The sequence below is a fragment of the Canis lupus genome, chromosome 29 (genome assembly GCF_011100685.1).
Source record: "Canis lupus familiaris isolate Mischka breed German Shepherd chromosome 29, alternate assembly UU_Cfam_GSD_1.0, whole genome shotgun sequence".
Taxonomy (NCBI): Eukaryota; Metazoa; Chordata; class Mammalia; order Carnivora; family Canidae; genus Canis; species Canis lupus.
Window position 1 is genome coordinate 16,485,074 of NC_049250.1, and position 16,298 is coordinate 16,501,371.

Consider the following 16,298-nt stretch of genomic DNA (forward strand, 5'->3'; position numbering starts at 1 on the left):
TTGATCAGCTCTCCCACTGTGAGGTGGAACACTTGACCCTGCTAAGCCGTATAGTGTGATCATGAAAAGTTGGTGACTACTGATGAAACCATTTAACGGTACCTTAACTTCACCAAAAGCTATTCTAGAGCACTTAACACATTTTAAGTTCTCAACTGCCCAGGGTGTTTCGTTGTTACTGTTTTGGGAGTTTTCTGGGTTTTTTTTTTTGTTTGTTTTAGACTTTTGATTTAGCAGTTGCACACAGCCCTGGCCCTGTATAAAATAATCCCTGGGCTTTTTGCAAGGTCCTTATTTATTATTAAAACAGCTTACATGCAATGTCTTAATAACTTATTTGGAAAATAGGAAGGCAAAGTAGCATTTTAAAGGAATCAGTGGGAAAAGCCCTCATTTCTCTCCCTTTGCCCTATACCCAACATGTGAAATAAAGGCGTTTAAGTAGAGAGACTTAAGGAAGTACCAAAGATCCTACAGAGCAGTTACCTTTACGGCAATTTCAGAGGTGGATGAGATTTTGACTCGTGGGAAAATGGTCCTGATTCAAAGAAGGCTACCGCCGGGGCCGGAGAGTCAGCAGAGGGGGTGGGCAGGCTCGGCCGAGTGGGCGGGGGCGGGAGGGCGGCGCCGGGATTGGCCGGCGGCGGGGGCGGAGGGGCGGCTCCTGGAAGGAAGACTGCGCAGCCATGGCTGCGGCCGCCCGCGCCCGGGCCGCGCACTTGCTGAGGCTACTGCAGCGAGCAGCGTGAGTGCGGGGCCGGCGGGCCGGGGGGCGGGCGGGGGACCGGAGGATGCCGCCGGGCCCGCGCAGCCCCGCTGGGTGCGACCCGCCCGGGCCCCACGTGTCCTACCTTGGGGAAGGGGAGAGCGTTGCGCGTGCCCGCTCCACGTCGGAGCCGTGGTCAGGTGGGTCGGGTGGTAGCGGCGTGCCCCAACCACGCGCAGAGCACCGAGGCGGTGGTACCCGGCTTATTTACCGTTAAGGATATAAGGCCGGGAGAGGACGGTGCCTGCCTGTCCCGTGCAGTGACAGCCATTGCAGGGCAGTGACCGAGACAGATTCACGTACCCCATCAACACATTTGTACTGGGTGTATGTTTTGTGCCAAAAACTATTCTAGGTGCTGGGGATACAAAGGTGAAAGACTCTGGAGCAGTTTAAAGTCTAGCAGGTAGTTGGATGAGGGGACAGGGTTTGTGAAATGGGCCTGTGGGGAACGCAGGGGACAGGGAGTGCAGAGGAGAAAGACAGATGTGAGAAATCACCAGGAGCTTCGCCGCCCTGGCATGTGCAAGGAGTCAGGGTATTAAACGTTATTACATATCTGACTCCCCCTCTAGCAATGCAAGGTGTATAGTAGCCACCTGGTAAATACTTGTGGAATGTGCGAATGCCCAAGTCAGCCTGGGAAAACATGTAAAATTTTGAGCTACCAAGTAGAGATAAGGTGAAAGAAGGGGGACTAGAGAAGAATTTCTGGTGACTGGGAAGAGCAGCACTGTTGGCAAGAGATGTAGTTCCAGGATCTAAAAGTAATTAAATCCAGACTTACCTTCATAGGAGGTGAAGATGGAGAAGACAGACCCTGAACAAGAATATAGCACTCCTTAGGCACTTACTATGTGCCAGGTACTGCCCTACATACTTTACATGTCCTGTAATCCTTACAACAACCCTATGCCATATTGTATTATTATCTTCATATTACAGATTTTAAAAAGTAATAAAATCATGAAAAAAAGGAATTTGTCCAGTGTCACACAGCTAAGCAAATGACACAGTCATAATTTGAACCCAGATATTCTAGCTTTACAGTCCCGTTCTTAGTCCTATGCTGAAGAATTTGAATTATGTCCTATAGATGATGGAAAGCTATGGAAGCAATAGCTCTCACTGTGAAACACTAATACTTTGTGATGCCTCATGGAAAAAAAGCTAAATGTGTCCATGGCTAAATAAATGTGTAACTGCTCAAAAGCCTAGTGCTTTTGTGGAGTCAGGATAATTAGCACATGAAAGGCTCTGAAAAGTCCTACAAGGTAAAAAAAAAAAAAAAAAAAACCTTTTTAAAAACTCTGTTCTAAATCTGTGTTATCATAAAGTTTTTTATCTAGCAACAGCATTCATATCCCTTGGAACCAGTGTCCTGTAGAACGTGGTTTTGGAATGGTTGAATGACGAGGGTGGCATGATTAGAATTATGTTAGAGCTTTCTGGTGGCAGTGTACAGTGGAGAGGAAAGACTAGAAGTAATTGTAATGCTCCAGCTAAAAGATGATGGCTTCAGGTACCAAGGAGAAGCAGCTGGTACAAGGTGTAGATATGAGAAATATTGAAGAGTTCGTTAAAATCAGGATTTTCTATCTGATTAGTGAGATGGAAAGAAAGGTTGGAGTTTCTGGGTAAGGTTTCAGGTAAACATTAGGCCCAGTTACCAAGATAGGGACTATGAGAGGGTTAGCTTTAGGAGGAAGATAACTTACCTTAGGAACTTCAAATTGGACATGTCTCAGGTATATCCAGGTGAAGAAGACCATCAACAGGTAATTGATTATATTTTTCTAGAGCTCAGAAGTGAATTGGAACTCAGTCACGTGTATAGCGGACAATTGAAACTAGGTGTGGAAGCAGATGTCTTTGGAAACTGCAAAGAAGAGAATGAGGTCCCCAAGAGCAGCAGTGTTAAAGCAGGAATGGCAAAATGGAGCTTATTTTTTTAATAGGTTATGCATTTAGAAAGTTGGAAATTTCAGATAAAAATCTTGGAAAATTGGGAAATGGCATCATTGGGCCCACATTTCATCTGGAAAGTCTGCCGGGGCTGAAGTGAAGTGGTGGCTGCCTTCTTTGAACACGGCAAGCATTTCAGCTTCCTGAGACACCCTGGCATACAGCCCACCACTCATTCTGCACAAGAGCTACACAGACTGCCAGCAGCTCTGATCTCTCATTTACATTATCTACCAGCCTCCTTAGGCACTTGGATTTGCAAATGATTTGCACTCTGAATGGAGGAAAAGGAGCCAGTATTAAAGAACAGGAACATGGCCAGGAAGGAAGGACTCCACATTCACTGCAGATTTGCAGTGTTCTCATCCCTGGGGTACAGCAAGAAACAAAACATACCTGGTGCTAAGTGTGAAGGTGGGGCAGATGGGGTAGACAATAAGCTAGTAAAATGTAGAGCATATTACATGTTGATAGGTATTAAAAAGAAAGTAAAGGAGGATGGGTTGTTGGAGGAGAGGGTGCAATTTTAGAGAAGATAGCCAGAGAAGACCTATTAGTTTGTTATTGCTGCTGTAACAAATTATCATGAACTTGGTAGCTTAAAACAACATACATTTATTCTGTTAGAGTTCTGAAACTCTAACTCCAATTTTTCCCAAAATTCGTTTTACTGGACCAAAATCAAGGTGTAAAAAGGCAACACTCCATTCAGAGGCTCTAGAAGAGAATCCATTACCTTCCTCTTTCCAGCTTCTAGAGCTGCCCTTTTTTGCAACCATGGATCATAGCTCCTTTCTGCATTGTCACAGCCAGCAATGTAGCAACTTGCTTCAGTGGTCACGTCAACCTTCTTTATGTCAAATCTCCTTCCGTCTCTCTCTTATAAGGCTGCTGCTGATTACATTTTTGGTCCACCCAAATAATCCAGGATAATCTTTCCATCTCAAAGTCTTTAATCACATCTATAGAATTCCTTTAGCTTTATAACATTTGCAGGTTCCAGGTATTAAGACCTGAATATCCTCAGGGTCTCAGCCAACCACACTGAGAAGGCAACTGTTACTGGAAGACCAGTGGAAGGAAGGACTGAGCCATGTGGCTCTCTGGGGAGGTACTTGAAGGCGGAGAACACAAGAATGGTTTCAGAACATGGTGAATGGAACAGAGTGAGTGAGGGCAACATGAGGTCAGAGATGTTGAGGGCCGGGCAGGAGGGGGTGGGTAGGTGGCCAAGGATGAGCCTGAGGTTTTTTGTCCTAAACAACTGGAAGGATGAAGTTGCCATTAAACTGGGGTAGGGAAGAGGCTTTAAGGGAAGACCAGGAGCTGAGTCTTCGGCAGGGAAAATATGAAATACTTAATAGACATTGAGTGGAGACGTCAAGTAGCAACTGAATCTGAAGTTCAAGCAAGACATCTAAACCAGAACGATGGCAGTGGAAACCATCAGCATGGAAGGCCTTCAAGGCCATGTGACACGGTGAGGTCACTCAGGGAGGGAGAGTGGAAAGAAAAGAGAAGGATCCACAGGCCGAACCCTGGGACTCTCCAGCATTCAGAGTAAATAGCATGAAAAGAAACTAGGCCAGGAGCAGCCTGGAAGGCAAGGGAAGAAAGTGTTTCCAGAGAGAAGGGAGTGAATAGGATGCCGCTGACAGGTTGGGCAAGATGAGGACTGAACTGAGAACTGAGTGGTTTATTAGCAAGGTGAAGGGCATTAGTGACCTGGTAAGCTGTTAGTGGAGTCATAGCCCAAAGGTCAGTTGGATGGGGTCCCAGAGAGAACTGGAAAAGAGAAATTAGAGCAGGTATAGTCAGCTAAATGAAGCAGGCTAAGATTTAGTGGACAGGAGAGGGGCTGACCTTGGTTGAAAGCTTGGCCAGTTTATCTTGGCCAGTGATACCCAGAGGAAGGCCAGAATCATCAGGCCAGAGCCAGAGGGTGGGGAGATGAGAGCCTTGCTCTAACCCTGGTTTCTTCTGCTTCTCAGGAGGTGTAGAAAAGCCCCATCAGTGGTTTCCGGCTATCCTAAGAAGGTGGGGGAGCCCACAATCTGTTCTCCCTACCACAGTTCATGTTCTGTGTCTTGGCAGGAAAAGACACACAACAATACCAATAATACAGTGTGATAATGGTTCTAATGGGGAGGGAGGCATGGTACAGACCACAGAGGGAGAGTGCCTGCCTGGGGCCTCCAGGCTTGCCCAGGGGGAAAGGACACAAATTACGCAGAAGAAGAGGAGGAAACATGTTCCTGGCAGAGGAAATAACAAGGATAAAGTTCTGGAGGCACAAAAGAGAATATGTAGCCCATTCAAGGAAAAGAACAAATTTTCCCAGAACTCCAGAGATGGAGCAAGACGAGGGACCAGGCTAGAGAGATTAGCTGGGCTGGTGAGGCAGGGCCAGATCTGAACTTTATCCAAAGAGCCATGGGAGGGGGAAGTGAAGCATCATTGGAAATAAGCCCCTGACCACTGTGTGGCAATGGTAGAACCAAGAGAAGCTTGTTAGGAACACTGTCATTATCCAGATGAGAGATGACACTGAAACCAGAGATTGGCAGAGGACCCAAGAGAAGTGGATGGATTTGGGTATAGAAATACTGGGGGGGGGGGGGGGGGGGGGGGGGGTCTTGACAGGTGGTTTGCTATAAAGGGTGAGGGGTGAGCCCAGGATAGAACCCAACATTTAAGGAATGAGTGGAGTGGAAAAGGAGCTGGAGAAAGAATAATTAGAAGAAACCCAGGAGAGTAGGGAGTCCTGGAAAACGAGGAAAGCATTTCACCCACCTAAGGAGGGGGTGGCCCACAGTGTTCATTGCTAGGAGAATAAGGTGCTTGGTGGGGGGGTGGGTCTGAGAATAAGGATACAGCAAGAAAGCTGGGACTGCTGAGACAACAGCCAGATTTCAGGGGACCAAGCAATGCGTGGGAGGCAAGAAAATAGAGCCACCAGACCTAGGCCAGGGGAGGAGACCCAGAGAGGGTGAGCAAGCCAGAGGGGACAAGAGGTTGAGGCTTTGAAGCATCAAACTCTTAAATACGACAAAGATTGAGTGAGGGGGAATACCAGGGAACACAGGACAGATAGAAGTACTAAGGAGGCAAAAGAGGATGGGATTCAAACCACAAGTAAGAAGTAGAAATGATTAGTTGAGGCGGCCTCAGAACCTTAAAATATAAAATAAAAAGAAGAGGGGAAGGGTGTAGAAAGCCTGTGTTCCCACAGCCCGAGGTACTGGAAAGTTCTGAGACTGGATGTTTTCATCCCTTTGCCTCCGCTTTCTGGTCCTTGGAGGGTGCAAAGCAGGGAAAATTCTCCAAAGAAAGCCCACCTGCGAAGGACTTGGCCTTGCCTGCTGTTTGCCCTGCAGCCACCTGAGACTGGCTCAGGCCGGCCGGGGCGCTCCGGGACGCTCCGCACGTGGCGTCCTCAGGCGTGTCCAGCAGGTGGCAGCCTCGACTCGCGGTAGCGTTCACGTCCGCTTCGCCTCGTCGGTTTTGGAGGTCGCGACCACCCTGCAGTTCAACACTTCGCTTCCTTCTCCACTCTGCCCCTCAGATGTTCTCGCTCCAGATTTGAAGGGGGGTGGGGAGGGGTGGGAGATGGAGGACGGGGCAGTTACGGCCTCACGTATCTACGGGGACCCCTCTGGGACCAGGTCATCTGGCAGGAAACAGAAACCTAAAGCCCCGCTGCGAGGTTGGAGCGCCCCGCGAACGGCAGGGAGCGGGACTGCGCGGGGGCCCGAGCCAAGGGTGGAGAAGGGACTGGGAACCGCGGAGGCGTGAGGGATTGCGGAGGGGAGAGTGACGGGCCTGGGCGCACTTCAGGCCCCTGGGGAGCGAGCAGGGGAGCAGCAGGTGGAGGAGCCCGGGGTGGGGGCGCGGGGCCGGCGGAGAAAGGATGGAGGGCCCAGGTGGGCACCAGCGAGGCCTGCAGGCCCACCGAGGGCTTCTCAGAGGCCCGGGCCAGAGTCAGGCTCAAGAAAATGGGAAAACACAAGTTCCCTGGGTGGAGGGGAAGGGGAAGGCAGGTGCATTGAGTAATTAACCTTGGGTCACTTTGGTCAAAGCTCCTAACCTGGGAAAAGAGCTGGGACCTCATAGGAGCACTGAGACCCCACCTCAAACTACTTTGTATCCCCAGAGGGCTTCTCTCAGCTTCCCGCAGGCATTTATCAAGCCCTGAACAATTGAATGACTCCTGGAGGAATGACCCTGCGACCCTGGAAAGACTCAGAGTGGATTTTTGTCCACGATGATTTCTGGGTTTTCCCATGTAGCGTTTGCCAGCAGCTACTGCTTTGATTGCATCTCAAGACTAGAATGCAATGTGATTACATTAAAGCCTCCTATCTTTTGGTTTTCCGGGTTAACTTTTTTTCCTTTTCCCTAGATGCCAGTGCCCAACTCATTCTCATACTTACTCCCAAGGTAATAATACATTTTGTGTTTTTAAGGTGGCCAAAATTTCCAATCCCTCCATTGGCACTCATAATACTTGGGCAAAGGATAAATCAAGGGATGTGAGAGGAAAGTTGAAATGGTTGCCTTTTCACTTGCAACTGGTAATAGGTAGTTCTGATTATATGATGGTAGCTGAACGTATGCTACTGATTATATGCTTGGCTCAAGTATATATTTAATGCTATGTTTTTCTATTTCAAATAGAATTATTTGCCAAAGCTAAAATTGGTGGCACAGATATGATTTTAAGGTAGTCTGAGTTAAACAGAATTAATCAAGATGAAATCTTTGGGAGGTTTTGATACATCTCAGGAAAGAAAATGGCTAAAGAACAAACCAGACGCTCCTAGAAGAAAAAAACTTGTATCAGTTAAAAAAACTAACATTCTATTTCATAGTAATTAAAATAATGACAAGTTTGCAGTTCCCACAAACGTCTTAATCCTTCCCAACTCCATTGTCCGAAGAGCAGCAGGAAGCTCATTGTAGCTTCAATGTGTCCTCAGAATGTCACATGAATTACTGACACAAAAACTGATTTCACCCCTTAGAAGGAAAGGTCAAATCTAAACAGCACAGTGAGAATGGAAACGAGAGGGCCGGGCCTGCCCGTACAGGAAACTAAGCAGAACCCTAGAGAAGCCTGTTGGGGAGCAGAACAGATAGAGTGACTGAAGACTTTTTCCTGCCACTGGTGTGGCTCACCATTTAGGACAAGCCAAGGGACCTCCCGTCATTACTGACTGTCTACTAGATGAAAGCATGCTCAGCCTTTTAGGTCCTCATGAACATATGCAGAATTTTGTCTTCAGCTGGTTCTTTCCAATTCTTAGTTGATCTCAACAAAGAATTAGTAGTCTCCTGTTTGGGAGAATACAATTAATAATTTAAAGGAAGATAATCTCACTATTTTCTAGTATTCAATTTATGTCTTTTCCTAAACTTCAGTAGCAAGAATAGAATATTCCTTTAAAGTTGATAAGAATCAAAGAAATTTGAATTTTCATTAAGGATACCCTTGCCCTTAGAAAGCCAAAAGTAGACTATTGTCTAGTTGTGGTCACTTGTTCTTTAAAAATAAAAAAATGGTAGTGGAAATTGTTGCTGTAGATTTTTTTTTCAATCTCACTGACCAGGAGTGATGCAAGTGGAACTACTTGTTCCAATACAACAGGAAATCATTTTTGCCGTAACTAGAACCTGATACATTACAAAGAAATATCGTTTGTACAAAATTTTATTAAATTTCACAAAGAAAACTAAGTTTTTGCAGGCTTTAGCTTGAAAAATATAAATATCTTACTGTGATAATTTTTTCCTCCATGGAAAAAAATTTAATGCAAACAACTGATCACAGTTGTTATAAGAACTGTAAGCAAGACTCTAATTAATGAATTTACTAATGGTTGTTCTCCAACAGTAATCCAACTCCAGAGTCTAGAGGGTTTGTTTTTTCTAGAGGATTTTTAGACTTCAATTTCAATGAAGAAAATATTTTAAATGGCTTCATTTTCAGACAATCAGCATCAGGTTAGCACTACATTCTCTTAAAATATAGGTTTTAATTTCAAAATTTGACAGGCAACAATGAAACTGGAAAATATATTTTAGGTAAGGCTTTTTCTTTTCTTTTTAGGTAAGGCTCTTTAAGGGAAATGCTTATGTTCACTGCTGAAATACCAATTTACTACCAAATAATATTTTTCCCTTGTTTTTGAGGCTTACTCTGATACAAATTTCTATATTCCTAGCTCCTGGATTTCCACCTTCTGGGAAAACAACAGATTATGCCTTTGAGGTAGATATAATCAATCCATTCTTTCTTTTATGAATGACTTGAAAAAATACTATTTTGCTAATGCATTATTATCTCATTTGAAATCTATTAATTGGTGTTCCCTAATCTTATTATTTGATCACTCTATATAGCAAAGTACCTTGTTAGGGTTATCTTCTGATAACATGAGTAATGGCTAGAATACTGACTTTTGTTCAACCGTCAAAATAGGACAAATTCCCAGTTATACAAATTCTCCAACTTATATGTGTTGTATGTTACATCTTCTTTAGTTTTGCAATTAAAACAATCCCAAAAGAGGTCCAAGTAATCTTTTGAACCAAGGATAAAAGAGCAATGAATTCTTACGAATTTTTATCACACTGTTATTATATAATAATTTGTTTAAATCTCTTGTGTCCTCCTAATTCAGGAGTCATAAATTAAAATGAAGACCATGCAAAGAAATATCTACTTTATTCTCTATACAATAAAAAAAACATTCATTTCATTGATAGGTTTTTAGAAATGAAACACACCCTACACCTAAATCTTTATTTTTTTTTTTTTTCCAGATGGCCGTTTCAAATATTAGATATGGAGCCGGAGTTACAAAGGAAGTAGGAATGGCAAGTATTTAAAATTTCCACAATCTTCCACTATAAATGTTACATATCTTTTAAAACAAGTGCAAATTGACAACAATTGAGTCCTTTGTTTTTAAAAATGTACAGTGTTAAGTCTGCCAGAGAGAGTCTATTATGGTTCTCAGTCAATTAAACCTAATTAGAAATTATTTTTGTTGTTTAGGACCTACAAAACATGGGTGCTAAAAATGTTTGTTTGATGACAGACAAGAACCTCTCCCAACTCCCTCCTGTACAAATGGTTATGGATTCCTTAGTGAAGAATGGCATAAATTTTAAGGTTTACAATAATGTGAGGGTGGAACCAACTGATAGAAGGTATTATTTTATTGTTGTTATTTACTTTCTGTAGAAGCCAACATGTATCACTGTTGCCTAAAACTTGCTCCATGCCTTGTTTAATTATGTGGCAATTTATTCCTGAAAAAATATGACATAATGGGTTTTATTTTCCCTTCTCCAAGTTTCATGGAAGCTATTGAGTTTGTCAAAAAGAGAGCTTTTGATGCCTACGTTGCTGTTGGTGGTGGCTCCACCATGGACACCTGTAAAGCTGCTAATCTGTATGCATCCAGCCCTCACTCTGATTTCCTAGATTATGTCAATGCCCCCATTGGGAAAGGAAAGCCTGTGTCTGTGCCTCTTAAGCCTCTGATTGCAGGTAAAGACTGTTGTTTGTCTGTCTTATTTTGCAGTTGGCAAAAGACCTTAGGAAAAATGAAAGCAAGAAATTATAGGGTATACATTTCTGAAGCTTTCTGATTTCTTCATGTCAGCATAGTACATTGTTGAGAGAGCAGAATAGATTGCAGTTCACTTATGTTTAAAATCCTGATTTTCATTATTGCACAGAGGGAGGCAGTTTGGGTCAGTGGTAGGAAAGTTTGCAGATTTATGCTAGGAAATCACTTTGTAAAGGAGGAGGGAAGGTTATCGTTCGCATATTATCATATCCCTCTAATGGCAGGTTTGTCTTCTAAACCCCTCTCTGCTTTGTCCCATTTTGCCAACCACTGTGGAGTATAAGGGGAACATTGGCTATTATTTTTCTGATGTTGACTCAACCCTTTCTTCCACACAATGGCTCTTCAGCTGACCTGGGGCTTTGTCTCTGCTCTGGGACATGTGGCCAGCATGGCTGCATCACTCTGGGCAACATCTGCTCTTTGGCTGCCCTGGGGACAGATACGCAAATCCAAAGCAAAATAGCTTATCTGTCCACGCAGACCTTGGAATCTTTTGGTCTTTTCTTCCCTCCTATTTTATGGCTGTTAGCATAGTACTGTTTAAAGTTTTATAGTTAAAATGCACTAACTGGTAACTGGACAATATCTGTCTAAAGTTTTGTCCTCTCTCTTCTCCCCCCATAAGCCCCCACTGTGAATGGGCCTTGTGATGGTATAGGAGTAAGTTGAAGGCAGATGAACTGCTTTGACGTGAATGAGAAATCAGCAGGGAGCAACATAATTGATGTCTGGCAAATGGAACCCTCTGGTGAAACTGTGTCAGCATCACACAGAGGGGTGATTAGTAAAGTTTAGAAACTTGACAGAACTACAAAACCACGGAGCCCAGCGAAGGCAGAACGTTACTGTGCTTGCTGCCAAGAGGGAATAAAGATGTCTTTTAGAGAAGGCAAATATGAGTTTTCTAACCGAGATGCCAAGCAGCCTGTGTTTGAATACCCAGCTGCAGCTGCTTAAGTCCTGGTGCTAGAGTTCCCAGAGTTCCTCGCTGTTGACCCAGAAACAGACATTACACATGCATGTTAAACATACACACCATACATACATGTCATTCCCATATACATGTTGGCACAGGCACTGACATCATACATATGTGTTCATGCAGGTACAGATATCACACATACTCATCAAAGTGCACATATTTGTTAGACATGCCTACATGTCATGCAGACATGGACACCATGCATGTGAAACGTGTGTGTATTAATGCAGACAGTGCCGTCACATATACACATTAAATATGCATGTTAATGCTGACAGGCATACCATTATGCATGCATGTTAACACGACTCTGACACATGTGAAGCATACATGTGTATTAATATAGATACACACATCTGGTGAGCAATAGGGGCATCAAAGCTTCCTTCTCTAACTTTGGTCCTTGCTTCCTAAGGCTGAATTAAATATCTCCACTGACCCTTATTTAGATGCTTTATTTAAATATTATTTTTTTCAAGTCCCAACTACCTCAGGAACTGGGAGTGAAACTACAGGAGTTGCCATCTTTGACTATGAACCCTTGAAAGTAAAAACTGGTAAGAACTGTGCCTATAAAAATTGTGTTTAATTCTCTCTCCTACCTTTCAACCCCACCTTCTTTTCTTTAATCCTAATATTTAAAAATCAGGGACTTAAAGATTTAAGGAAAGGGTATGTATGCATACACACTTTTTTTTTCAATACATATAAAAATATGAAATTGTCTAATAAACTTCAAAGAGAATTTAACTTCTCTTTGAAGATTATTAGACAGTTACCTACAAAAGCATACTGAAATGCCATAATCTTCATTGGCCATTTCTCTGCCCAAGTTAGTACCTGTATGTCAGTAGTGAATGGTTATTCCCTTTCCTGGACATCTTTTCAACATTTTTTTTCAACACTTTAAATCAGTTTCATTGAGATACAATTTTTATATATTAAAATGCATACATTTTAAGTGTTGGTTTGATGAATTTTGACAAATAGATAAACCCGTGTAACTACTACCCCAATCGAAATATTAAGCATTCCCATAATTCCAGAAATATCCAAAGGTCCCAGCCCTTTGTAGCATAATAAATTGATATTCGAGGGCATATTTATAGTAACTTTTCTTTTTAAAATTAAACTACATTATCCTTCGACATTATTAAAGATAATAGTAGCCAATACTTGAGTTCTACCTTATAGTTTTTCAGAGACTTTTATGTAATATTTTCTAATATGATCCTTTTATCAGCTATGAGAGATAGAAGCCCTATATTGTTATGATCTAATCTAAACAGAGAACTCAGAGAGACTAAGTGACTTGCCCAAAGATACATAGAAAGTTGCAGAACCAGGACCCAAACCAGTAGTGTGCTAGTAAACCAGCTCTCTGGAATTTAATCAGTAAATAAGCCCCAACTTGTAGTACTAGCCAATTTCTTTGATATAGATACTCCCACCATAGCTTGTGACATCATTCAAACCAGAGCTGGGAAGAGATGTGCACACTTGGCTCTTTCAAACCAGAAGGAGCTTCATATCCACTGAAAAACCTAGATTTCTGACTCCAGATCTCTTTCCACTCTTCTTGCTGCCTCCCATCATGAGAATGAATCTCATCTCATATTTTTAATTTTTAAGAATAAATTGTTAATAAATTGTTAATAAATTATTAATAATTGTTAATAAATCCTAAAATAATTTAATTTTTTTAATGGTGTCCATACCTATAGCCTCTATTGAAAATCCCTGTCTTAGGCATTGCTTCGCGAGCCATCAAACCAACACTGGGACTCATCGATCCTCTGCATACCCTGCACATGCCTGACCGGGTGGTTGCCAACAGTGGCTTCGATGTGCTTTGGTAGGTACTGGGGTCATCTGGAGGGGCTTTTCCAGTACCTAAGTCTATGGACAGTATTTTCTTGCTAAAAGCACTTGCTTTCATTCATTGATTAGTGTTCCACAACATCCTCAGCTTTGGCCATCATTATCCACTTTCCTAGATGAAAACATGGAATGTGTAAAGGCTGATGACTAGGTGAGTTCCTGGGTGAGCCACAGACCCGCTGTTCAGGATAGACCATGCCAGCCACAGCTGCTGCCACAGGGACAGAGCGAAAGGAGCAGTTGGAGCTGGCGGGCAGACCCACAACACCTGCCTCTATGGCTACACGAAGCAGGGAATAGCCAGAGATGCCACAGCATAGAAGAGGGCAGGAAAGGGAGCTAATATCTCCTGAGTTGGACTGTGCTCACCGTGGCAGCACATTACACACCTCACTGCTTCACCACAGCTCTGCGCCATATGAAAAAGAAACCAGGCTTTGAGATGTTTAGTAACTTCCCAGCGTCAAAGTGCATGCTCCATTGGTCTCAGCTGCATGTACTGATGGATCCCTGAGTGCTGTTCCTTCCAGTGTCCTCACAGAGACCCACAGACACTTCACACTGAGCAGGTCCCAAACTACCTATTTCATCCACTTGCATGTGTTCATTTTTTGACATTCTAACATCTCCGAACTGAGAACACATCCTAAAATCTGTGGTATGACAGTATGGTTTTCTTCCTCAGTGTTACCTTTATTTTAATGGTGTGTCTTATAATGCATGGCATCTTAAATTTGATGAAATCTGATAATTCTCTAACCACCACCACCACCCTACCACCTCACAGCTTCTCCTGAGTCCCTTAACTATGAACTTCTTTGTCATGCCCACATATAACCAGTATTTCCTACCACTTGTCCTGCTTGAATTTCTCCTGTCTGCTCCCTCCTCTTGACCCTCATTGTTCCCACCTTGGTTCATACCTGCCCAGCTCTTGCTTACATAATTGCAGTAGTCTCCACATCAGTCTCTCTGTTTCCATCCCATAATCCTTCCATCTGTCCTCTCTACTGGCCTCAACAAGCTCTAAGAATGCAATATAATCATCACACATATACACACATGCGCACACACATACACACACCTCTACCTGACAAGTCTTACAGTGGTTTTCCATGCCTAATGCCTGAAGGCCAGGTCTCTTTGGCCCTGGAATGTTCCCAATGCTAGCTCTTTATCTGTTTGGAGAATTCATCTTCCAGTTCCACTGGATCATTCTCTTCTTGATGACTCTTCTTCTTTGCTGATTCTCCCCCTTTCCTCCTCTCAAGTACAACTGGCCAATCCACTCTTTGCTCTTCCCCATTGTGTGGCCTATACATTCTTTCTAGGACATTTCCACTTCTCATGTCTATTTCCTTCACTGCACTGTGAGTTTGATGAGGAGAGGACCATCTTATTGACTTCTCCATTCCTGCCCCTTGGCACAGTGACTCTCACATCATAGGTATTTGGTTGATATCTGTCCAATAAAATTCATGCAAACAGAAAGTAGCAGAGTCAGGATTCACATCTAGATCTACCCAAGTCCATGGTCTGCTTTTTTCACTACATTATGTTGCTTGCCAAGAAAGCGGAGAAAATTTTATCCAACTCCACCCCGGTTAACATTGTCAGTACTTTGAAGAGTCATCCCTAATAACTTGGAAATAATAGAAATAAGATTACCCTCTCTGATTGGAAATTACATACTAAATAAATAATAAACCAAAACAGTCACCTTTAAGTGAATGACTCATAGGCCCAAAGACTTCACTGTCAATCAAAGGGAGAGTGGTCCCAGAAGAAAGGAGATTGATGGTAGTTGTCCTTCTGAGTACTGTTTGAGGGAGAGAACACCTAGCCTGAGGAATCTGCCTTTGAGGCCAAGTGGCCTGTTCTGAAGCTGGACACACCCATGTATTCAGCTTATAGGCAGGTCCCTCTATTCGGACTCCATAGGCCTTCTGATCATCACTTGGCATCCATAGGACCTCATGTTAGGGAGAAAAGATGCCATCAAAAGGCTTAGATGTCTGTGCCCCTCAGTTGTACATTTCCTTGTATTTCTCAGTCATATCAATAAATCAATCAATCTCAATAAATCAATAATCAGACTTCTAGGTTCTACATACAGTTTTTGTGAGCTCAACTCTGGGAGTCTGACCCTGAGAGACAGATCTGCTCTTGATCTCAGAATTGAGATGCATGCAGGTTAGGGGTCTGACTACACCTCAGTGGACTCACTGCCACCCCATTCTCCTGACATGGATGCCTCATTCTTGCATTGTTGCACAGATTCCACAGATTTAGAACCATAAGGCCACAGCATCCATCTACCAACTTTACTTAAAATTTTTTTCAACGGTTTGTTCAAAAGCTGTTATCTGCTTCTCATGTATAGAAGAAATTCTCCATTTTAAGACTGAATTATCGTGCCCAAAACAGTTCATGTTATAGTGTGCTCCCAAAGCATCATTGATCTAGATGGTTATGTGTTTTCTTTATTAGAATTGATGGCAGGCCAGCAGGTGAAGGAAACTCTGAAACTTGGTTCTTGAAATAGCCAACCTTTAGTTTAAGGCATGTCAGAAAAAAATTTGAATTTTTTTCAGGGTAAAAATTAATAATAATGGTGAATTGTAAGTTTTACAACAGACTATTCTAAGTTATTATTTTAAGTGCTTTACATGTACCACCTCATTTAATTTTCACAGCAGCACCAGGAAGACATATTATTATTTGCCTTGTTTTAGAGTCACAGGGTAGGTAGTGACTTACCCCAAGCCCTCAGCAGGAAGGTCTTGTGGCAAGATTTACAGCTGACACCAGCATCTGTGTTCTCACCCCCTGCACCATACTCTCAATAGGAGGCACAATGTAACTTCAACCCTCCTTAAGTAATATGATATTTGATCAGTACAAGGTATAAAATGGTAAATATATTAGCAAGGAAATCATTTTTTAGATTCAGTGCTTTTCTTCATGACTCAAATATGTAAAAATTTTTATTTGCACTAGAGATTTATTTGATTTATTTGCACTAGAAAGGAGTCATATGTAATCCAGTAACACATACTGG

At 42.8% G+C, this 16,298-nt stretch overlaps 1 protein-coding gene across 9 annotated transcripts in view; it reads left to right on the forward strand.

Annotated features, from left to right (window-relative positions):
* The first annotated feature begins 633 nt into the window (after nt 1-633).
* ADHFE1 (alcohol dehydrogenase iron containing 1) overlaps nt 634-16,298 on the forward strand; it is a 42,999-nt gene continuing 27,334 nt past the window's right edge. For 2 of the 9 annotated variants that reach the window (XM_038579422.1, XM_038579425.1), the window contains exons 1-8: nt 634-745; nt 7,134-7,171; nt 8,956-9,002; nt 9,557-9,610; nt 9,792-9,946; nt 10,093-10,289; nt 11,836-11,913; nt 13,106-13,211. In XM_038579422.1, coding sequence (XP_038435350.1) covers nt 687-745; nt 7,134-7,171; nt 8,956-9,002; nt 9,557-9,610; nt 9,792-9,946; nt 10,093-10,289; nt 11,836-11,913; nt 13,106-13,211 — 734 coding nt within the window. In that variant the 5' untranslated portion in view covers nt 634-686. Of the gene's footprint in view, nt 746-957; nt 1,173-7,133; nt 7,172-8,955; nt 9,003-9,556; nt 9,611-9,791; nt 9,947-10,092; nt 10,290-11,835; nt 11,914-13,105; nt 13,212-16,298 lie in introns of those variants that run through there. The other 7 variants (XR_005381042.1, XR_005381041.1, XM_038579421.1 and 4 more) reach the window with 6 other exon arrangements.